Here is a 25,167-nt window from a genome sequence, read left to right as displayed (position 1 = left end):
TGTTTGTCTAGAACTCTGCCAGTATGTCTAGAACTCGGCCGGTATGTCTGGGACTCTGCCAGTATGTCTAGGACTCGGCCGGTATGTCTGGGACTCTGCCAGTATGTCTAGGACTCGGCCGGTATGTCTGGGACTGTGCCGGTGTGTCTAGGACTCGGCCGGTAAGTCTGGGACTCGGCCGGTATGTCTAGGACTCTGCCAGTATGTCTAGAACTCTGCCAGTATGTCTAGAACTCTGCCTGTTTGTCTAGAACTCTGCCAGTATGTCTAGAACTCTGCCTGTTTGTCTAGAACTCTGCCAGTATGTCTAGAACTCTGCCAGTATGTCTAGGACTCGGCCGGTATGTCTGGGACTCTGCCAGTATGTCTAGGACTCGGCTGGTATGTCTGGGACTGTGCCGTTGTGTCTAGAACTCTGCCTGTTTGTCTAGAACTCTGCCAGTATGTCTAGAACTCTGCCAGTATGTCTAGGACTCGGCCGGTATGTCTGGGACTCTGCCAGTATGTCTAGGACTCGGCCGGTATGTCTGGGACTCTGCCGGTATGTCTAGGACTCTGCCAGTATGTCTAGGACTCTGCCAGTATGTCTAGAACTCTGCCAGTATGTCTAGAACTCTGCCTGTTTGTCTAGAACTCTGCCAGTATGTCTAGAACTCTGCATGTTTGTCTAGAACTCTGCCAGTATGTCTAGAACTCTGCCAGTATGTCTAGGACTCGGCCGGTATGTCTGGGACTCTGCCAGTATGTCTAGGACTCGGCCGCTATGTCTGGGACTCTGCCAGTATGTCTAGGACTCGGCCGGTATGTCTGGGACTCTGCCAGTATGTCTAGGACTCGGCCGGTATGTCTGGGACTGTGCCGGTGTGTCTAGGACTCGGCCGGTATGTCTGGGACTCGGCCGGTATGTCTAGAACTCTGCCAGTATGTCTAGAACTCTGCCTGTTTGTCTAGAACTCTGCCAGTATGTCTAGAACTCTGCCAGTATGTCTAGGACTCGGCCGGTATGTCTGGGACTCTGCCGGTATGTCTAGGACTCGGCCGGTATGTCTGGGACTCTGCCAGTATATCTAGGACTCGGCCGGTATGTCTGGGACTGTGCCGGTGTGTCTAGGACTCTGCCTGTTTGTCTAGTACTCTGCCAGTATGTCTAGAACTCTGCCAGTATGTCTAGGACTCGGCCGGTATGTCTGGGACACGGCCGGTATGTCTAGGACTCGGCCGGTATGTCTGGGACTCTGCCAGTATGTCTAGGACTCTGCCTGTTTTTCTAGAACTCTGCCAGTATGTCTAGAACTCTGCCAGTATGTCTAGGACTCGGCCGGTATGTCTAGAACTCTGCCAGTATGTCTAGAACTCTGCCTGTTTGTCTAGAACTCTGCCAGTATGTCTAGGACTCTGCCTGTTTTTCTAGAACTCTGCCAGTATGTCTAGAACTCTGCCAGTATGTCTAGGACTCTGCCAGTATGTCTAGGACTCTGCCTGTTTGTCTAGAACTCTGCCAGTATGTCTAGAACTCTGCCAGTATGTCTAGGACTCGGCCGGTATGTCTGGGACTCTGCCGGTATGTCTGGGACTCTGCCAGTATGTCTAGGACTCTGCCTGTTTGTCTAGAACTCTGCCAGTATGTCTAGGACTCTGCCAGTATGTCTAGGCCTCTGCCAGTATGTCTAGGTCTCGACCAGTATGTCAATGAATCTGCCAGTATGTTCGCCACCATATTTTCCAGCACCTACTCTATGTAAGTTACTTTCACGCTGTACTGTAGCTACTCAATCAGTAATCTTTTTTTACCTCACAACTCTGAACTCCTTTTTTGCGTAACTCCGTGGTCGACCCGTGTGACCAATAGGAGAAGAGTATCCGACCACACATTCATGTTACGCGACCGAGACATTCGCGATGCTTTTATTTACTGCATTAACTGGTTGTCTTCTAGTTACGTGTCCGTGGTAGCGTGCTCCTGGTAGCGGAAAAAAAATTATCTTGTATTCAGTCAGGGCCTTAGCCAGTATTTTGTGGAGGAGGTGGTCCAATGCAACCACTATATGATTTTTTGACGTGACAACGTCTAATAAATCGATGAACGCCGGCTGCACGCACGAAAAAGTGTCCCGTTACGCACATTGTCCCGTTTCGCTGTGTCCCTTTACGCTAATTTTATATTGCTCTTTACTAACCTGAACCTCCTAGCATTGCGACCGAGTCCGTGGCGTAATTCTGTTTTCATGCATTTCAATGTAACATTTTCATTGCTCTTTGCTAACCCGTTCCTCCTAGCATTGCTGCAGAGTCCGTGGTGCAAATATATTATTTTTGACTGCATCTTGGTGTTGAGTAAGCCATTTTCCTTCACATCATCCTTGAAACACTCCCATTCGTTTCCTACTTTTCCTATCATCGTCCTATCCTTAACAGAATAACACAGATTGGAAGAAGTTAAATAGCAAACATGTATAAAAGTTATAGTTAAAGTAATCTCTTCGTCAAAGTAATAAACATATTTGAATTAATGAGTGCAAATAAAAGTAAATTTATAAATTAAATTGTAGATTTCATTTCACTCCTTCTTTGTATCCATACAAAATAGTGATAATTCAATAAAAATGATTCAATTTTATTCATAAAATTATGCAATAATTTCATCAATGTTTTATTATGACGCTGTCACGTTAAACTATCGTCCGTAAACCGACTTTACAGACAACCAATTTTTATTTAATTGGTTTCAATACTTTTATTCCTTAAGTCATTTGTTTGATGCTTTCTTTAATACAGGTAATAAATACATATACTCTAATGTTATTTAATACACGAAACACACATGAAAAGTTTGCGTGAAAGACATGCTTACAAGTAACACGCGTGCAAACCGGCGTTAGAAACAGACTTGTTGCAAACACAATCCCTGCTGCTTCTGTGTACTAGTCATACTAGTCTAGATGTGGGCTTGATGTAGCCCACTATTAATCCTTCCAAATCAAGCTTTCTGGAACCTTATGTGGGTTAGTTTCTGTAATTTTCTTAGTCTGTCATCACTAGTTTTTATTAAAGTGAAAACTTTTGAAGTGAAAACTTCTATGGCGAGGTTTGGATAGGAAGTAAATTCATGTAAGTCATCATCGACATGGTCACGTGACGTGTTAAAGATAACACTATATCTGTTCCTATTAGTATCTACCTATAGCTTATTGTGCTTTAAAATCTTAAGTATACGATTACTCTGCAGTAAAGAGTAAGTATAAAAAATATTAATATTCTCATATAGATGTATTGTTTGAATAACGAAGAAAACGGAGTCTTTGTAGCAATATAACCTAAAATTTTTTTTTAAATATTTACTAATACTATGCAATGCGTATTTTATAGTAATTTAGGAGTTATTTTACTATCGTGATAAAACAAATTTGCAAAAATGTTTTCACTTCTGTCGGCAGTCTTTATGACTGCTTTGAAATTTTTTTCGACGCGATAACGTCTTATGAATCGATGAACGCCGGCTGCACGCACGAAAAATTGTCACGTTCCGCCTGTGCCGAGGGTGCAAGAACCGGCCAACCACCGTGCGAGAAAATCTTCTACAATATCAAACAGGTTAAGGCGGGCTTTTTAACTAATTGTTCGTGATTATATTTAAACAAATTAGTTACATTATATTTGCAAAAAAACTGTAAATAATATTTGAAAATTAAAAAAGTATGCAAATTTTTCATCAATTTATTTTTTATGACGATATCACGTAAAATTATCGTCCGTAAACCGACTTTACAGACAACCCCTCTTTTTTTAAAATTTTTTTAAAGGAGGTGTTCGGACCCTAAGGCTACGTCCGTGTTCCAGTGTTCCGTCCACGCTGGGAACCACACATAACTTAGAAACACACAACTTAGAACAGTCATAACTTAGAAACCTCGAAAAATCCACGTAACTTAGAACTGTCATAAGTTAGAACGATCATAACTTAGAAACACACAACGTAGGAACACACAACTTAGAAACGTCATAACTTAGAAAGTCATAACTTAGAAAGTCATAACTTAGAACCATCACAATTCTGTAACACACAGCTTAAAACACGTAACTTAGAAACACGCAACGCAGAACCACACAACTTAGAAACGTCATAACGTCGAAACACACAACGTAGAACAGGCATAACTTAGAAGATTCTATCTTGTGTGTTTCTAAGTTATGTGTTTTCTAAGTTGTGTGTTTCTAAGTTATGACAGCACCCCGGACGACGCTGCCGGCGCGCGGCGGCGGAGGGGAGGTGACCGGGCTGGCGGCGGAGGGGAGGTGACCGGGCTGTCGGTGTGGGGGAGGGGTCGTGGCGGTGGAGGGGAGGCCGGCGGGCCCTGCGCCCGCAGCCTCCCAGTCGCGTCTTGGCGGGCGGGCGGAGCAGGTCGTGGTGTGTCTCTGCGCGGGTGTGCGCGCGCGCGGCGGGTGAAGAAGAGTGAAGAGTGAAGATGTGGCTGGTGCTGGCGGTGCTGCTGGCGGCCGTGGCGGGCTCGGCGCGTGCGCAGTGTCCCGCCAAGTGCCTGTGCTTCAGGACCACGGTGCGCTGCATGTTCCTGCAGCTGGAGCGAGTGCCCCAGGTGCCGGCGCAGACAACCATCCTGTGAGTACCCGCCTGTCTGTGCCTCTCTGTCTGTGTGCTCGCCGCTCCCTGCTGTCGGGACATTCGCGCTTTTGCCTCGTCTCGGCGACTTCACACATTCTCTTAAACACAACGCCATTGCAGCTTTGCACTGCGTGTCACGGAGGGGGGGGGGGGGGGGGGGGGGGAGAGAGAGAATAGCCAGTCATGGGGACTGTCAACAGAAGTGAAAACTTAAAAACCCTGTTTTTAAATGTAGTTATACCTCAGTGCTGCCTCTGCTATTGGCTCACAACTCTCACCTGGATGACTCTCGGCCAAATGAGAAACACCCGACCTAAGGCTTTATCGGATCTCAGGCTGCTACGTTGGGACGTCTCACAAGACAGCAACCAACGAGTGGGTCACATTTGACCGAGTGTACTGTAGAACTATGGAGTTCATCCTACATGTCATTGAACCCGCGAATTTTTCCGGTCCCTAGCTAAAATGACATCTTTTCTACGTCAAATGTACCTACGTAAGAAAATGATTTTGGTATTATATTAGTTCGATGTCAGCATGATATCATCTATCCTCACATCATTTTTTTAGTCACAACAGATGTCAGTGGTATGTAAAAATTATGTAAAAATTCACTACCTAGCTATGACTTACCGATGTCAGACCTGGGTCATGTATTCACGTGGTCAAATTAACTTCGCTTACTGCTATTACAGCCATGTCGGTGACGCGAACTCACAATATTTTAACCCATCCAAAAAAGAGTCCAACACGCACATGATACAGTCGAGTATATACAATGTATTAGTGTATGTATGCGTATACATGTACACAGGCCGCTGCGATTCGCCAGTCTGGCGCAACACGTCACTAGCATGTCGGTGACGCGAACCCATAAGGTTTGCCCCTGCCAAATATCACTCAACGCGTCTATAGAAGTTTTCACTTCAAAAATTCAAGAAAGCAAAATAAGGAATAAAAATGAAAACATGAACCCCACAGAAAACAAGCTTAAATCCGCTACGTCAGACAGATAATGTACGTGAACAGGTTATTATGCGCACAGCACGGACGGAATGACAACAACCGAGACAGTTTAAACAATAACAGTGAATGTAGACAGACAGCAAAACTTGGAAAACGCAGCGAATATGCGAACACAGCGATGAAGATAAACAGGTAATGCGGACAAACACAACGACAACACCGACCAACACGGTATGTTTCCCGTGCTTTCTTGAATTTTTTTTTCCGTGACGAACAGTGCAAAAACTGCGATGGCGTATAGTATGTCCGAGAAATTGTATTAGATCATAATTCCCCCCATTGCATGCATCATTCAAAAAACCTTAGTTTCAATGTTTTGACTAATATTTTATCTTGACGCAGCCTGGGTGACCCTAGGCCAGTAATAAACTAGAGTTGACCTAAACGTGTACAGCCTATTTCTGAAGGATGGAAAAGCCTTTGATCTGTGTATCGTAAGTGAGCACACTATCTAGGGCGGCAGAGCGTTTGAGTGTAGCGAATCGTGGCTATACGTATTGCTCACCCGAGCAGCCAAAAGATCGCTTTAAATAAAGTGCACAGATGGGTGCAGCTATGCAGCCAGGAAAAATATCAAAAATAAAATGAATCATAGCCATTTTTCACAAAACCTTGCAAAAAAAATTGTACACTTAATTTCATTGCAGCTACTTAATGGACTCGTCGCATAATTGTTGTATAGGCACATCCAGGATTCATTTGCAATACTTCAAATTCCACGAAGATGTTGGATAGGTTAATGTTGTAATTCATAAATAGTTACTTGAGTGAGAAGTAAAATTACTGACCTGGTTTTGGAACTTGTTCCAGTAGTGGTCAAAATGTTTTTTGTTAAAAAAAAAAGGGACTTAATATAATATTTTCGAGGAAAAGAACCTAAACAGTAGGCTACCTACAGAAAATAATGAGTGAGAATTTTTTTTTTTAAAATGTTTCTTCAGAAATTCTTTGACGGCAAAAACACAGTCGTCGCGTATTTTCAAGCAGATCGCACAGTTGTTGGGTGGAATGGGAACCACTCCAAGTGCGAACAATTCCGCGCCGGTCTGGTACGGAGCACTCTCCCTCCAAGGATCCCTGGCGAGACGTGACGGACGTTGCCGGCACATTTCCACGAGCAGCTCCAGACACACTGCTCGGTAGGGGCCGGCCTACAAAGGAAGGATGCCTTTGTAAAACATTTCTACACCAAATAAGCGTGACGTACTTGCAATATTTACAAATATGTGGTCCAGTCTCAAATACAGCACTTCGATTTTTTTTCCCCCACAAAACTTTTGATGAAAGAAAATTTAAGTATTTAAGTGAAAAAGTATACCATCAAAAATAAAATAAAACTCGGGCTCGGCAGGAGCTACGGCTCCTAAACCCCCCCCCCCCCCCAAATCACTCTCTAAAGCCACGCTTCTCTTTTCACTCCTCAACTATTTGTTTAGAAAATGCTTCATTCCTATACCACGCATAAGATCCAATGAGGCAGATCTAGCATGTCATTGCGAGAAACGCAAATAAAGTAAACATGTTTTCATCACATCCTATCCCCGTTATCGTGGCAAACATGAGTCAACAGAAAGAAAAATATCTAAAAACAGGTAAACAAACGGTGAAATAAATATTTAGGCGTTAATCAGAATATTGCTATTATCCCCTTTTGCTTCAATGCTGCGTTGTAAGGCATGTTATAGTTCCTCAAAGTTTTGTTTTTATTCGTGACCAAAAACGAACTGGACACTTTCTAGATATACATATTCCAAAGAAATACTACCTATTGTAGCCGTTACCATGTTGCGACTTTCGGAAAAATTTTATGTAGTTTTTGTTTAATGGTCCATAGACCCCAAAACCATCGTCAACTCAAAGTATGTATATATATATATATATATATATATATATATATATATCTGTGTGTGTGTGTGTGTGTGTGTGTGTACAAATAACATTTTTTGTGGACACGATAACTTTCGCCATTTTTCACAAATCACTTCCAAACTGATACAAAGTATCCAGTAGTGGAAAATCTCGTTCGAGTTGGTTAATGGGCAATATCCGAACAAAGGGGTAGAAATTGTGAAGGTGTTTAGAAAACCAGAAAAATCGCTTTAACTCCCATAATATGGAAAACATTACTTCCATTTGAAAGTATTATAACTCGTAGGAGTAATACCAAATTCTTTTGTCTGAATAATTTTTTGATATGACCAACCATAACTGCAAGGGATGGAAAAAAACAAGGGTTAGAGCACAAAAAAAAATTATAACTCCCTTCAAAGGCACAACATTGAATTCGTACAAATTTTGTATTGATCTTATAATTATAATCTAAAACCTTTGTCTGAAACAATTTTTGATTAAAGGAACCATTGTTGCAAGGGGTTGAAAAAGAGAGGTAAGATTAAAAAAATACTCCCTTAGTAGGTACACTATCAAATTCTTCAAAATCGTTGGTAAATATTATAATTTTAATCTAAAACTTTTGTCTCAAACAATTTTAGATAAGAAAACCATTGCCGCAAGGGTTTAAAAATATGGGTGGAAATTTTAAAAAAATAATAAAATCCGTTTCTTTTACACTATTAAATCCATTCCTTTTTATTGTAAAACCTAAAAATATTATTTACATATTTTGCCCGAAATTATTTTTAGGCTACTGCAAGGGGTGGAAAATAACAGGGGTTGAAGATAAAAAACATGTATAACTCCCTTAATATGCACACTGTTAAATCAGTTCGAAATGTTTGTAAAGCGTGTACCTACATATTATCTAAAACTTTCTGCTGAAATAATTTTCCATACGGCCATCCATATTGAAACGGGGTGGTTAAAACAAGGGTTGGAAGTAAAAAAAATTATAACACCCTTAGTAAGGACACAACCGAAACCGTTCAAATTGTTTGTAAATCTTATCATTTTTATCTGAAATTTTTGTGTGAAACAATTTTTGATAAAATGGAGCCATTGCTAGACTATAAGGGGTTATAAAAAATAAGTGTAGAATTTTTAAAAATTCAAAATTTCCGTATCATGTCACTATCAAATTTTTTTTATTTATTGTAAAACCTTTAAATATTATCTACAACTTTTGTCTGAAATAATTCACGAGACTCTGAAAACTGTTTTTTTTTACAGTCAAACAATAATGGAAAATAAGTAGTTTAAAATATCACTAGACGAATAAAAAAAGTAACTATACTCAAGATAAAAAACAGCTAATTTTTCCGTCATTCAAATTACTTTTATTCACTTCGCTGTAACTTTTTTTTGAACGTTTGTTACCATTTGTGGAAGATTACGGGAAATAAGTACCATACGTAATTTATCGCACTTAATGTGACTCAGTCAATTTTCGTACTGAATACAAAACTTTGAAATGTGTTTACAACCCAAATTTAACCATAATTTAGAAGCAGCTTAAATTAACGAAATTTTTAAAATAATAAAAGTTGCCGGCAATGTTTGCGAACAATTTTGGGAGGTTACAAAAATTTACTTACGCTTGTCTGTCGAAAGTTTTAAAAAACTTGGGAAGCTTTAGACGAACGGGCGGCTGGAATTTTTCCGGGCCTTCTGATTCGCTGGAGGTCACGTGTTTGGCGGACGGACGCGAAGGATAATTGGATGGTGTTATGTAAAAATGGTTCAACCCACAAACATTTTCAACTGAGTAAATTGAGCTCAAAGTTGAACACACAACCGGTATTGTGGCAGTGCGTTGAATGTTTGGTCGCAAGATGGAATAGTAGCAAGGAATGTCGGTTAAAAACATTTGGCTAAATTAAAAGTGTCATTTTACCTACACAATTATTTCAATAAATTTTTTTTTCCTTTTGTTGGTTAACTCATTTGTGCATAACACCATCCAATTGTGAGTCCTGTTTTACTCTGTGATAAATTAATGATCATAATGTACATAATAGCAGTGCATTCGTTAGTCGCAATTAGAGTATTCGAACCCGGTTCTTTTTTCTAATCCAGGAATTTAGGGATGGACAGGATATGAAAAGTCAGAGCATTATACAAAAAGAAGCTTTTTATTTAAATTTTTACTGACAAAATAATTGAATGTTTATAAAATAATCAGTCAAAAAAAGTAAGAAGTAAACTTAAACAAAATTCAACTTAAATCGCTTAAAACAAACAAACAAATTATATCTATAACACAATCATTTAAACTTTAAAAACAAAAATCAATCCAATTACACTTAAATTCCCTAAATAAACGTTATTCTACTACAGAGATTAAATTAATATTAATCATTAAACTAAAATGACCAGGTTATATCATGTAAGAAAAAATAAGTTAAACAAATTCCACTTCAAACTTCTCTTAAAGTAAATAAACTACTTATGTTTATAATACTTAAAATTAATACGTTAAACTTTCAGAAAAATCAACTTAATTACACCTAAGTAGGAGTTCCCGTTGCAAACATGTTATGCTACAGAAATCAATGATCACCTTATTAAATTAAAATGTCCAGCAATGGTTTAAAGTGACTAGATACTTCACGTATTATTTGAATTGCGAAAAAAAAAATTCTAAGGCATGATAACGCATCCAATGTTTCGTCTCCAAGCTTGCTTCTCAGTTTGTTGCACGCACAGTATATGCAGAGGCTGAAAAAGCCCGTTTGGGCTCGTTGGAAGTTGGAGGAATCGTAAGTAAATAATTATAAATTGGTTCCAAAATATGCCCTCGCGTGGAACGTGCCTCAAAGAGATTAATTTCTTGTTTAATAATTTAATTAATTCAGTTTCTTTTGATACGTCTGCTGGATATAATGTTTTCATACTTTGACAAGTTTTCCAACCTTCAGCATAACATTTGGACCATCAATTACTATTGATTGCCATGATATCGGTATATATTGAGATGTGAATTCAGAAAGGCACTCTTTTAAGATACGAACACAGTCTCGGCTGTCAATTATTCGTCAATGCGAATTGGTCCTAAATTTTATCGGATGAATTTTTATGTTTATATATCTTCCATTAGAATTGGATGTCCATTCTTCAAAACTCAAACTGAATCGTTTACCTTGGTTTTTTAATGCATATAATTTAGCTTTTATTTCGTTTCCTAATCTTGTGGCTGTAATTGACAACACGATTGCGGGTTGTTGAAGCAGATTTAGACGAATCTGAGTAACCTTTTGATAATATCAACGCTCTTAAGTCTTTCTAAGTTGAAAGGGAGGCCGTCTAGAACAGTCATTCAGGCTAAAACATCGTCCAGAGCATCAGTTTTTACAAAATAGTCCGCGACCGAACTACTTTTTCTTTTCAAGTGGGTTCTTCACCACTATGGCCAGTTGACATAACCGCCTTTTTAGAATATACACTCATGGAATGTTTTGAAAATAGATGAGTATGTAATCCTAAGGTTTTCAGTACAGCCGGGCAATGCTTACATTGCGCTGTGTTACCCTCTGTGGCTACTATAAAGTGACTCCACACTGATGAAACATGTCCATCTTTTTTTTATGTTTGACATAAAAACTTTTTTTGGATCGTAACATTGATTACTTCTTCTTCATGGACTTAAAAAAGAAAGAAAAAAATCTTAAAGTCTACGACATTAACATAACCTCTCAGAACTGCTGAAATTAATATAACCTACATTCACGCATATAATATTACTTTGTTACAATTTTAAACACACGATTTCCACTAATTAACTACTAAAGTAGTAATAAATACTCACGCGATATAAAGCGTGACCTTTTTATACACCTTTTCACAAGTTGCGAATCACAACACAACCTGTCTGATCGTCGGCGAAAACGCAAGCTAACTAATCAAATCAGCTGGCAAAACAAGATGGCTGACAAAATGACAGGTGAAATTAGTGACTTTATGCTATATTTTTATGGCAACTTGTTTTAAATATCTTGTTAATCCCGAAAATCTCGGGATCTGTCAGATTTAATCCCGAAGTTTTCGGGACTGGGATATGACCGGGATCACGGGATCGAAGCCTCTGGTCGCAATGGCTTATCGCCATAGTTTCTCGCTGAGAATCTATTATACTGTCAAAGATTTCCGTGTTAAATTCACGAAGAACGCCGGTTACAAATTATCCGGGTATCTCGCGTAAATTTATAATTATTTTTCGAAGATTTAAGGGTTATGAAAATGAATTGATAAGAATAATCTTTGTATATAATCAAAACATTGTAAAACTGTTTAAGACTACTGCAAAAAAACACAGTTAATATCTTCCTCGTGTGAGTTTACCGTGTTTATAAAGAAAAAAAAATGGTTGTCTGTAAAGCCGGTTAACGGACGATAGTTTAACGTGACGTCATAACAAAACATTGATGAAAAGATTGCATACTTTTATGAATAAAATTGAATCCTTTTTATTGTAATAATAAAAGAATAAATACTTGAAATTATACTAGTAATCAGATTTTTAAAATGCAAGAATAATTAACCTTTATTGCCGAAATTGTTGTTGTAATAAGCAATGAAAACCACATTAACTTTTCACTTCACTTTATAAACAGTCGACGAAACAGTTCACATGCAGATGACTTGTAATTAATTTTAAAAACTGGGCTTAACTATAAAGTTTAAATATAATTATGAACAAGTTTTCATATAAATAAACTGTAATCAAATATCTATCATCAATTATAAGAATCACCATAATTTTTTAGTCAATTGTAACATAACCTATTATTACTGCACTCGCCGACAGCGTAACGGAACACAGCGTAACGGAACAATGAGCGTAACGTGACACAGCGTAACGGAACAATGTGCGTAACTTGACACTTTTTCGTGCGTGCAGCCGGCGTTCATCGATTTATTAGACGGTCACGTCAAAAAAACAGAACTCACAAGTCGAAACACGGCGTTGTTTCTTCGAATACCGAGCCATCAGAAATTACGAACATTTCGTTTGTTTGAGGGTGAATTCTTCGTTGTTAAAGTCCGTATATTTACTGTAATCTCTAACAGTGTGGGTCACAGAGCTAATCTACAATATTTAGAGACCTGCAAAATTCGCGGTTTCGATGGCCTTCAGGTTAGACTGCACATACCCCTGTACACTCGGGCAAATAATGTAAGTTCATTGGCTGCCGACTTGCCAGTCGTCTCAGCTGGTTTGTCTGTGATTCGATCCTTCTTTGGTTGAGGGTTTATAACTGGTTGAGATTCGTCCAGATGAACAGTAAGCCAATAGCAAAATTATCTAAGAGATATGTATGTTTGAATTCTATTCTATCACCAAATGAATCCGTGAATTTTCCAGGTCTCTAACAATATTGCATGTAGCGACTGAAGTGCCTGGCGGTTGTGAAGATAGCAGTTTGGGAGCCGGCGCCATTTTTTTTTATAAACTTGGGGCTTGAGGGACGCAGCCAGGGCTTGAAGTACGCTAACATTCAGAGATAAATTATAAATCTATATATTTTTAATAATGCCATTCTTGAACAAACTTTATTTTTTTCTTCCTAATACGATTATTTGGACTCGTGCAAAATTTCAGTGGTGAGGAAACCATTTTCAAAATGATTTTTATTTATAAATAAAGGTGGGAATGAACAGATGTGACACCTAGATCCTGATATCATTACGGGACAAAACCAAAATTTCTTTGGTTTTATATGCTGTGTGGTTGGTAGTGTTATAATTAGAGACCGGAAAAATTCGCGAGTTCATTTCGCGATAGGCTAAAATACAAATAGTTACACCTCAGTGCTGCCTCTGCTATTGGCTCACAACTCACCTGGATGACTCTGAGCCAATGAGAAACACCCAACCCAAAGCTGTATCGAATCACAGGCTGTTACGTTGGGACGTCTCACAAGACAGCAGCCAATATTTCCGGTTCCTAGTTATAATCGTTAGTGACTAATCTCAGAGAAAGAGAGAGAGAGAGAGAGAGAGAGAGAGAGAGAGAGAGAGAGAGAGAGAGAGAGAGATGGGAGTCATGTGTAACACGGGAGTGTGAACATGCTCCTCGGGCACTGAGACGCTTGCGCGCGTGGGGAGTCCTCGGAGGGGAACTGGAGGAGGCGAGAGGGTTTCCATTAGCGGTCCGCGCGGCTCCTAATCAATGACCCCTGAAGGACGCTGCAGATGGACGGGCGTCACGCCGAGACAATGGCGTGGGCGGGACACGCCACATCCGGCCGCGTGTCAGCTGTGCAGGTCGCCTCCTCCTCCTCTCTCTACCCTCTACACGCGGGGTCACGTGTGCACCGCGCCGCCCGGGCAAGCTGGGGGCACACCACAGCGCCGACGTCGTCACAAATAGGGTTCCCCCCCCCCCAACCTTTTCTATCTTGACCCAGCGCTCTTAGCCGTGAGGCCCTACCGCCCTGGGGCCCCCCACGGGCATGGATGCGGATACGCCGCATACGCAACCGGGAAGAGCGTTAGAGCTTCTGGCTATGCAAAGAGACTGAGGCTACCCATCTCAGCTTACGCACCACCTCCGGCCCCCTACGCCACTCGGCTCACCAGCAAGTTGGATGCTCCCTTAGCCCTCTGGAGTTGTCATCACTTCTGGCGCCTACCCCAGTCTCCCGCCTCACGCTGGGACTCCTCAATCTCCCAGTGAACCCGCGGTCCGGTGGAGGCCTACCCAACCTCTTCCAGCTGTCCAGGCTGGTAACCGGAGCAGTTCTCGTCGCTCACAACGTCAGCACGTCAAAGGGCTAGGGAACCCTGATACCTGCCCCTAAAGCACTCGGGGCACCACTCCCAAGTACGAGTCCTTCCCAACAAGAATCCTGGGCCTTAGAGTAAACCTCAGCGGGGCACCATTCAAACATCGTGGATTCTCCCCGTACTACGACCAACTTTTGGTCTTCTCGGCAGAACGCCGACAGATTATCTTGTAGCTTTATAGAAAATAATCATATTTTAGATTATGTATGTTTACTTAAAGACTACTCTGGATATAATCCTTTTTATAAGGTTTGCAAGAGTAGTTTATTTATATTTATTGCACACATGATTATATTTTTAACACACATATATATATATATTATATAATATAATACAGTTTATATTATATAATAATTCATATCCTTTTAGCTTGCTTATACAGGTTTCCAGGGCGTTATTCTGTCATAATTCTTATTCTTATTTTCAAAGAGAGATCTGGTGTATATTTTTAATTCTCTTATTCTTAATTAATTATTTTCAGTTCATTTATCTAATTTGATATATAATATTCCGGCTGTTCGATTACACTATACACAAGAAGAACAGCCAAAGAAACTTGTGTAGGAGATTCAAAGAGTTATTTTATTTTTCTGTAGTAAGTTATTCCGTATCGGAAAGCAGATCTTCCATCAGAGATTGTTCGTGCATCCAACTATCGAAACGCTCCAGTCTCTTAGATACTTCAAAGGTGTAATTTCTCCATATGTCATAAGTCTTCTTATCTCTCACAATTTGATTAATATCCTTAATATCAACATCCTCCATAGCCATCTTCCTTGTGTACTTGTTTCGTATGTCTTCTATTTTAACGCAATCATTTAGAACATGCTCTACTGTGTCTTCTTCCATGCACACAGGGCACATAGGGCTTTCCACTAAATTAAAAGAGTTTAATTTGTGTTTAAAATTCCCGTGACCTGTTAGGAATTGTGAAGTGTAGTGGTCAGTACTTATCCATTAAAATTTCATCCGTTCTTCTATTGAAGGGAATATATTGTATGTATGCCTTCCCTTGTCAGAGTTTCGCCACCTTTCTTGCCAGATTTCAATATTTTCTATGTGAATTCTGCGATATTTTGAAGCAGTGTATTCCTTGTTCATCTTTAATATCACAACTTTTGCTCTTTCTTGTATTAGTAGGTCTATAGGTAAGGCTCCAGCGATAACCTGCAGTGCTTCTAAAGACGTAGTTCTGTAGCTTTTTGTTACAGCAATTAGAGCTGTTTGTTGGGATGAGTTTAACCTTCTTCTTACATGTGAATTGCGTAGTAGTTCATACCAGACTGAGCAAGCATAGGTAAGTATGCCCAGGTATACTCCATTGTACAGTGTTGTCATAGTATTAGTGCTCAATCCTACATTTGTAGGTTCGCAGAACGCCGACAGCTAGAAAATTGCTGTGTACCACAACGCCGAAATGCCAAATTGACCACAACGCCGACAGCTAGAAAACTGCTGCGTACCACAACGCCGAAATACACTAACGCCGAAAGATGTCATTGCAGGACTGCCACAAAGGTTAGGTTAGGCTAGACTAGGTTCGGTTAGACTAGGTTAGATTAGACTAGGTTATGTTAGACTAGGTTAGGTTAGACTAGGTTAGGTTAGACTAGGTTAGGTTATATTACGCTAGGTTAGGTAAGGTTAGGTTTTATTGTGGTGTTTCGGCGTTAAGGTACATTTAAGAAACACACACACAAATTCATTCAGTTGTTATTTCGGCGTTGTGGTACACAGCAGTTGTTTTCTAGCTATCGGCGTTGCGGTCAATTTTGGCATTCGGCTTTATGGTATTTCGGCGTTGTGGTAACGACCCGTGCTCGTTTCTCTCGCCAGCCAATCGGCAGACGTCTCACCTCCACTCTCCCCACCACCTGAACTCGTTTCCTTAACCTTCAGTCGCAAACTTACTACTTTTCCAACAACATTTAGTTTATTATGATTTAAAGTTATCATTGTTTTTTGACGTGATAACGTCTTATAAATCGATGAAAGCCGGCTGCACGCACGAAAAATTGTCACGTTCCGCCTGAGCCGAGCGTGCAAGAACCGGCCAACCACCGTGCGAGAAAGTCTTCTACAATATCAAACAGGTTAAGGCGGGCTTTTTAGCTCTAATTGTTCGTAATTATATTCAAACAAATTATTTAAATTAAATTTGCAAAAAACTGTAAATTATATTTGAAAATTAAAAAGTATGCAATTTTTCAATGTTTTCTTATGACGTTATCACGTAAAATTATCGTCCGTAAACCGACTTCACAGACAACCCCCTTTTTTTTCCTCACTGCATTCCATCAGACTAGCCCGAGGTGTAGCTCACCTTTTCCGCCGACTACGGTGGATGAGGCACCCCGGTAACCTGGACGCCCATTAGTGATGATTCACCGGCCGTCGGAGACGCGGCGTGGACTTCGGTCTACTCATCAGTCTACCATTCATCATCAGCATTACCTCAGCGTTCTCTTTCCGTGCGCCGATGCAAATTCTGTCATTGTGCGGGGTACGATCCCAACAAGTTAAATCTAAATCTGCGTATTTTTCCATCATGTCAAAAAGTGTTCCCAAAATATTTTAATAGAAATGAATCCCTATATATATATATATATATATATATATATATATATATATTCCGGTTATGACATTTTTTGTTATTAATAATGTTCGCAGGCTTTCACGGCCATTGTCTGAAGTAGCTTGGCTTCTGGGTTGTAGCCGTGTACTTGGCGAATAATTCACCGACGTCTCGGTCGACACTGCAGTCACCATCATTATGCAAGAGTTGTTCGAAGAACCTTGAATCCAGAATCTGAAAAATAGTTCACGTGTGGAATTGCCGCTGAGAGAGGTTGAGCTTAAGGCCCCTGTCTACCCGGGCACACACACGGTGCGCAGAGCTTCAGGGAAAACAACGCGATTTGATAACTACTAAGGTATCCGAGTGGGGGTCTGTTTACGAAAAGCATTTAAGAGTTCGCTAAGGGCCGAAAAATACTTTTGATTTCGGATTATGTTTTTAAACTGTAGTTTTAGAAGAGTTAAAAATTGCTAAAACGCATGTTTTCAGAGTAATTTTTAGGCGTAAAACAACCAGTACAGATTCTTGAAAGCACTTAAGGGACTTGCATTACACCTTTATCATCATTTCACAGCCATATAATGTTACGGTCACCGCTCATAATTCCACAGTTATCCTGTGACTGCGCGTCAGTTCAGAGTCTTGCGCTTAGAGGAGACACCGCGCTAGAAGCACCAGCGAGCGTCGCGCTTATTATCCCGCCTCACCAACACACATACACCCCTGACGAGGCGGGCCCCTTAAGCGAACTCTATGTTTATGTCTAATGCAGTTAGGTACCTAGATGTGTGTGTGTCCCCACCCCTCCACTCACACGCACACACACACACAGAGGTACCTGTACACAGAGACACACAGACAGGAGGGTGATAAGAGCAGTTTCCCCCGGAAATAAGCTGGCAGTAAGTCCCCGCGCCCTCAACCGCCGCCTTATCAGCTGTAGCTCGCCGAGAAGCTGTGTTATCAGTCACTGACTTCTAGCGCCCGGCGTGACTGTCATCGCTGCGGCAGTCTCACGTCGACCCAGCGACGGACATGTCAGCAGGGTGTCCACAAGGAAAAAATATTTCGTACCAATTTAGGCGAGAAAAAAGTACTAGATTTGAATTTAAAAAAAGTACTAAATTATAATTTGTTATGGTTTTAACAATTTAGGAAGTTATGACTTTGCAATGCTCGAACTTAAATGTCACACCACACACACATACATTCCATAGTTTTTATAAATAATTACGCTTAATAGTAAAACATATTGTAGTTACTGTAATATTATTATATTAAAGAAAACAGTACTAATTCTGAACGTAAATGTATTAGACCACTAAAAACCTTATAAAAGTACTAGATCTGGTAGGAAAGTACTAACTGTGGACAACCTGCATGTCCGTGGCGTGAGGAGAGAACCTTTTGGGGTGGAACAAGTTAGAGACTGTGTTTTCTAAACAAAACAACATATTTAGTCAATAATGTTCGCAGGCTTTCACGGCCATTGTTTGAAGCAGCTTGGCTTCTGGGTTGAAGCCGTGTCCTTGGGCGAAATAATTCACCGACGTTTCGGTCGACATTGCAGTCGCCATCATCAGGGAGCAGTTTACATACTACTACTGATGATGGAGACTGCAATGTCGACCGAAATGTCGGTGAATTATTATTTCGCCAAGGACACTGCTACAACCCAGAAGCCAAGCTACTTCAATATATTTAGTTGAATATAACTTTGTACAGAGACATATTTATTTACGTTCAACAGAAGAGTATGAAGTGATATTGTTTACAAAAAAATATATTTGTGTCACTTGTTTCTACTCATTTAGTTGTTGATTTTCGTTGTATGTATCCTCGGTGTTAGTATTTACTTATGCGTTACTGTTTCTGTGTTTGGTTTTTAATATTAATTTTTTTTGTATATCGCGATCATCATTTGTTGTTTCGTTATTTGTATTTTTTACTTGTTTTTTAAGCTGACTAAATTTTATCAGTCCAATTTTCGTTAACTGTTAATCTTTGTAGTTTTTGTGGTTTCTTTCTTTACAGTTGGTTTTAATATGTTTCGAAATCTCTCATTTTCTGTGTTTTGTTTGAATAAATTTTATTAACAGGTCGTTGTAATCACGTGTAGCTACTCCTTTTAGCCCATAAGAAATAATTTTAACTTTATTCTACAGTAGTCCTTGAAGATGGCTCGTAATGGCCATGTCTGATACAGTTCTGTTAACGAACGTAATTGTGAAGTGTGGTCGTCGCGCTTCGCCACAGCGGCTACGCCCCGACGACAGACGAACGCCCATTCTGTAACCCACGTCACCGCGCTCTTAATAAATCCGGCTTAATGACGTCAATTTAGGAGAGTTCTCTTTTTATGAGTGGTCTCGACGCGCCTCTGTGGATGGAGACGCCCCGGCATGGAAGCCGTCTCTAGATGTCTGTCGCAGATGACCGAGAGAGTTATTGCTCACCGCGCGAGAGGTTATATGCGGCACCACTGTGAGGAATGCATACTTATTCCTCAAGCTGTCACTCTACAAACAAAATTTCGTAATTTTACACAAAATTACGTGGCAGCAGAGCCTCACCCGTGTTGGTATAATTTCACTCTTGTGCTAAAGTAAAAAAAGGGAGTTGTCGGTTTACGGACGATAATTTTACGTGATAACGTCATAACAAAACATTAATGAAAAATTGCATACTTTCTAATTTTCAAGAGTAGTATATAATAGCCGGAGCTGCGGCTGGCTTCTGGCTGTGGAGCGGGGAGCCGAGCCACATCTCTGACGTCACGTCCATCTCTGACGTCACGGCGGCCATATTGGATGGTTGTGACCTTGACCTTTGACCTTGACCTTGACCCCGGCGGCCATTTTGGATCCACCATCTTGGATCCGCCATTTTGGATGACGTCATTTTGTTTTCTCGAACTTTCCACCATTTTGTTTTCCGCCATTTTGAATTATGACGTCACCGTTGCAATTTCCGTTACGTCCGCCATCTTTAAATTTTTTATTTATCATCCGATTTTAATGAAATTTTTTTTTAAAAAATTATAAAAAAATGCATTTAATAAAAATTTAATAAAATATTTATAAAAAAATGGACTTCTACGACACGGAGTTCGGAGTCCTCGGTTCGAACCCGACGAGTGCAAAAAAAAATTAAAAATGGCTAGCGATCCTTCCCTCACAGTGGACGCAGGCAGACTAACCCCCACCACTTATATCAAAGAATACATATCGTCACCTAGTATGACGTCATGCCCACCTCGTGTCGCCTCTGGTAAATCATTTCATTTAACATATTTTTTTTTTCAGCTTGTTTCCAAGGCTCTTTTAATTAATTCCAAATAATTCTATTTTGAGGCATGAGGGGTGTATCAAAAACACGGCAAGTTCTTTTAAAAAATACTTTTATTACATACATACTACACTACTACAAGTACATAATAAACACAGACAAAGTACTAAAGTCTTGTGGTTTCCTCGATTCAAACAGTCTTCTTTTTGTACGGACTAAGCCTTTTACATGACTTTAAATGTCTATCCGATCCGTTCATCACCGCAGCCAGAGACGAACTGAAGTTCATATCACCAGGGTCCCACTTATATATTCTCATTTGCTGGTACAACACACGAGTCAAAACAATAACCATGTTCATTATACTTCTCGGAGCATTTTTTATAATGAAGATGTAAGCTATTAAGACGTGAAATTAGTTTTTTGCACTTATTGCACTGAAATTGTATTCTTTTAACATTATTAGAACAACTGCTTCTTTCATGTCTGCGAGCATTTGAGGTAATAGTAAATGATGCGTCACAGTATTTGCACCGACGCAATGTAAGCTTTTCATAAGTGGAAGAATTCATTGCTGACGATGAAACTTCGGATGATGGTGGTATCACATCTGTTGAAAGCTCCTCCAATGTTGACGTCGTCGTTGCCAACGGGATCTGCACCTTCTCCATCGTAGCTGTCGTCAAGGTTCCCGTAGTCGACGGTACAACCTCCATCGAGTTCGACGTTAAAGACGGTAAAGATGCCATCGAGGTCTCAAGACGGTAAAGATGCCATCGAGGTCTCAAGAACAGCTAATTGACACGACTTATGCACCAGAAGAAACAAACTAGGTGATCCTTACACCGCCGACGTCAGTAACAAACTGAGCGTCCTGCTGTCTAGGACTCGCTTATATACATGCACCGTATGGAATAATACGATAGTCAAATCAAGAACCATTTACAATAATACTAGAGTCAAATCTACAAATTAAAAAAGAGGATCATTTGTTCGAAAAAAAAATTCGATATCTCCAATATACGCCAGGCTCCAAGAGCTACAATTCACGTCATCAGATCCATCTACATTTTGCTCCTATGCTTCAATTGACCATTAGCTGCAAGTGCTCCAACAGCTCCATCAGCTCCAACACGTAATGTACGCAATGTACGCACAATACATGCAATTTACATGCAATAAATGTAATGATCACTCAGTACACACAGGAAACGGAACGTACACACAGTACACACAGGAAACGGAACGTACACACAGGAAACGAAACGTACACACAGTACACACAGGAAACGAAACGTACACACAGTACACACAGGAAACGGAACGTATACACACAGTACACACAGGAAACGGAACGTACACACAGTACACACAGGAAAAGAAACGTACACACAGGAAACGGAACGTACACACAGTACACACAGGAAACGGAACGTATACACACAGTACACACAGGAAACGGAACGTACACACAGTACACACAGGAAACGGAACGTACACACAGTACACACAGGAAACGGAATGTACACACAGGAAACGAAACGTACACACAGTACACACAGGAAACGGAACGTACACACAGGAAACGGAACGTACACACAGTACACACAGGAAACGGAACGTACACACAGTACACACAGGAAAAGGAACGTACACACAGTATACACAGGAAACGGAACGTACACACAATACACACAGGAAACGGAACGTATACACACAGTACACACAGGAAACGGAACGTACGCACAGTACACACAGGAAACGGAACGTACACACAGTACACACAGGAAACGGAACGTACACACAGTACACACAGGAAATGGAACGTACACACAGGAAACGAAACGTACACACAGTTCACACAGGAAACGGAACGTACACACAGTACACACAGGAAACGAAACATACACACAGTACACACAGTACACACAGAAAACGGAACGTACACACAGTACACACAGGAAACAGAACGTACACACAGGAAACGAAACGTACACACAGTACACACAGGAAAGGAAACGTATACACACATTACACACAGGAAACGGAATGATCACACATACATTAGCGGAAACACACAGGCTTAGTTGGAAATCAGAATACAAGAAATAAAAACATTAAATTTTTACTTTCAATATTTAATTACTTCTCAACATTACACAAATACAAGTAAAAGAAGCCATTATTGTATGTAGCCAGCTTTCCTCAGTTCTTTGAGTATGAAGGATATTTCTTTGATGCACGAATAGTTTCCTGCACAAAGCGAGTCATGTAGAAGTCTTAGCCGATCAACCAATATGTTTGGATCTTGCCATGATGTGTAATCAATCTCTTCTACCACCATCTTACTTGCTTGTTTATTATAAATACTGTTAATATCACAATCGTCCCAGTGATCATAATAAGCATTATCAGATTTATTTATTATAACACATTACGTTTCCATCGTTTCGGTCTCAGGACATCGCCACATTCTTCGATCTTGTCAGCTCTAGTTGCTTCATCACAGTCTATGCCTTTGTCAACAGCCTCAGAGTCACTGTAACAATCACTGTAGAAGACATCCTCTTCACCCAGATTACCGTATGAATTCGCTATCGATGATGTCGAAGTGTCTTCATCGTCTTCATGCTTCCTTTTTAGGAGTCCATCATTTTGACAAAGAATGGAGGATCTACTGAATATAGGCTTGAATGTATTCTCACTTTTCACGGTGTTGATACTTCCATTAGTTTCAGTCTTCCCGAAGCCATTAGCATCCTTCAATTTATGTTCTTCCTCACGATCGGGTGAGCTAATACCATCACGCTCAGGACAAGGAAAATTATTGTCGTAATGCAGATCACTCTTCTTTAGTCTAGTGGATCCATCGGTGTCCTCTATGCCGTAAGTAGTCTTGACTTTACATGTTCTACCATGTCTTTTTAAGCTGTCAATTCGTGTTAACAACCTGCTACATCGATTACAGCTTAACATGTTGCGTAGTGGGTTTCTAGCACAATCATTCTTCTCATGACGTCTAGCATTCCTTCTCATGACAAAATCCTTGCCACAGTATCTACAGCGGCTTCCTTCCGATTCAGCTGCAGATAACAAACCACGATCCATGGTAGCTTCTGTGACTAATGTTAGATACAAACTGTCAGTTTTCTCCAATTGGAACCATTTCTTAAATAGAGTTTTTGAAATATTTCATCAGCGAGAGTTAAGTTATCTAATGCAAAGCAAATTGATGCAAGTAGTTCTGGCTGTCGTCAACAGATGTCGCCACGTGTTGCTTGCAGGTAAATAATATCTATTTCATTAATGTGGGATGCGGAACGCTCACTATCGATCGCAAAGGGAGGTTGGCTTCGATAGTATCCAAGGAGAAAAAAAGTTCGTCCTTCCTGCTAGTGCTTCTCAGATTTCTCACGGTCCGCCATCTTGGATTGTGACGTCACGGCGGCCATCTTGGATGGGTGTGACCTTGACCTTTGACCGAAACCGTAGGAATGATCGCAAGCACACGTATTAACCATCAAAATATTGATAAGAATAATCAGGAGCACAAAAGAACACCATCATAATATTGGCAAGAATAATCAGGAGCACACGGAAAAAACAGTCACAAGATTTCTTTGATATCATAAAAATACAAAAAAAAAAAATTAAAAAAAAATTGAAAATTAAAAATAAAAACGAAAAAAAAAATTCAAACATTCTACTAGCTTGTGAACTTCTCATTGTTGAGCAAAGATAGAGTTCTAGTACAAGCCACAATGTTTGAATTTTTTTTCGTTTTTATTTTTTATTAATTTTTTTTTGTATTTTAATGATATCAAAGAAAACTTGTGGCGGTTTTCTCCGTGTGCTCCTGATTATTCTTGCCAATATTATGATGGTTTTCTCTGTGTGCTCCTGATTATTCTTATCTATATTTTGATGGTTAATCCGTGTGCTTGCGATCATTCCTGCGGTTTCGGTCAAAGGTCAAGGTCACACCCATCCAATATGGCCGCCGTGACGTCGTAATCCAAGATTGCGGACCGTGAGAAATCTGAGAAGCACTAGCAGGAAGGACGAACTTTTTTCTCCTTGGATACTATCGAAGCCAACCTCCCTTTGCGATCGATAGTGAGCGTTCCGCATCCCACATTAATGAAATATATATTATTTACCTGCAAGCAACACGTGGCGACATCTGTTGACGACAGCCAGAACTACTTGCATCAATTTGCTTTGCATTAGATAACTTAACTCTCGCTGATGAAATATTTCAAAAACTCTATTTAAGAAATGGTTCCAATTGGAGAAAACTGACAGTTTGTATCTAACATTAGTCACAGAAGCTACCATGGATCGTGGTTTGTTATCTGCAGCTGAATCGGAAGGAAGCCGCTGTAGATACTGTGGCAAGGATTTTGTCATGAGAAGGAATGCTAGACGTCATGAGAAGAATGATTGTGCTAGAAACCCACTACGCAACATGTTAAGCTGTAATCGATGTAGCAGGCTGTTAACACGAATTGACAGCTTAAAAAGACATGGTAGAACATGTAAAGTCAAGACTACTTACGGCATAGAGGACACCGATGGATCCACTAGACTAAAGAAGAGTGATCTGCATTACGACAATAATTTTCCTTGTCCTGAGCGTGATGGTATTAGCTCACCCGATCGTGAGGAAGAACATAAATTGAAGGATGCTAATGGCTTCGGGAAGACTGAAACTAATGGAAGTATCAACACCGTGAAAAGTGAGAATACATTCAAGCCTATATTCAGTAGATCCTCCATTCTTTGTCAAAATGATGGACTCCTAAAAAGGAAGCATGAAGACGATGAAGACACTTCGACATCATCGATAGCGAATTCATACGGTAATCTGGGTGAAGAGGATGTCTTCTACAGTGATTGTTACAGTGACTCTGAGGCTGTTGACAAAGGCATAGACTGTGATGAAGCAACTAGAGCTGACAAGATCGAAGAATGT

At 40.2% G+C, this 25,167-nt stretch overlaps 1 protein-coding gene across 8 annotated transcripts in view; it reads left to right on the top strand.

The window, feature by feature from the left end:
- Nucleotides 1-4,369: 4,369 nt before the first annotated feature.
- LOC134531653 (peroxidasin) overlaps nt 4,370-25,167 on the top strand; it is a 443,688-nt gene continuing 422,890 nt past the window's right edge. For 5 of the 8 annotated variants that reach the window (XR_010075058.1, XM_063367460.1, XM_063367469.1 and 2 more), the window contains exon 1: nt 4,383-4,615. Coding sequence is in view for 7 of the 8 variants with exons in the window: in XM_063367460.1 (XP_063223530.1) it covers nt 4,464-4,615 (152 nt within the window). In the remaining variant the exon portion in view is untranslated. Of the gene's footprint in view, nt 4,616-25,167 lie in introns of all 8 variants that reach the window. The other 3 variants (XM_063367432.1, XM_063367423.1, XM_063367477.1) reach the window with 1 other exon arrangement.

This window comes from Bacillus rossius, chromosome 1 (genome assembly GCF_032445375.1).
Source record: "Bacillus rossius redtenbacheri isolate Brsri chromosome 1, Brsri_v3, whole genome shotgun sequence".
In the NCBI taxonomy this organism is placed as follows: domain Eukaryota; kingdom Metazoa; phylum Arthropoda; class Insecta; order Phasmatodea; family Bacillidae; genus Bacillus; species Bacillus rossius.
This window is presented reverse-complemented; position numbering and strand designations above follow the sequence as displayed.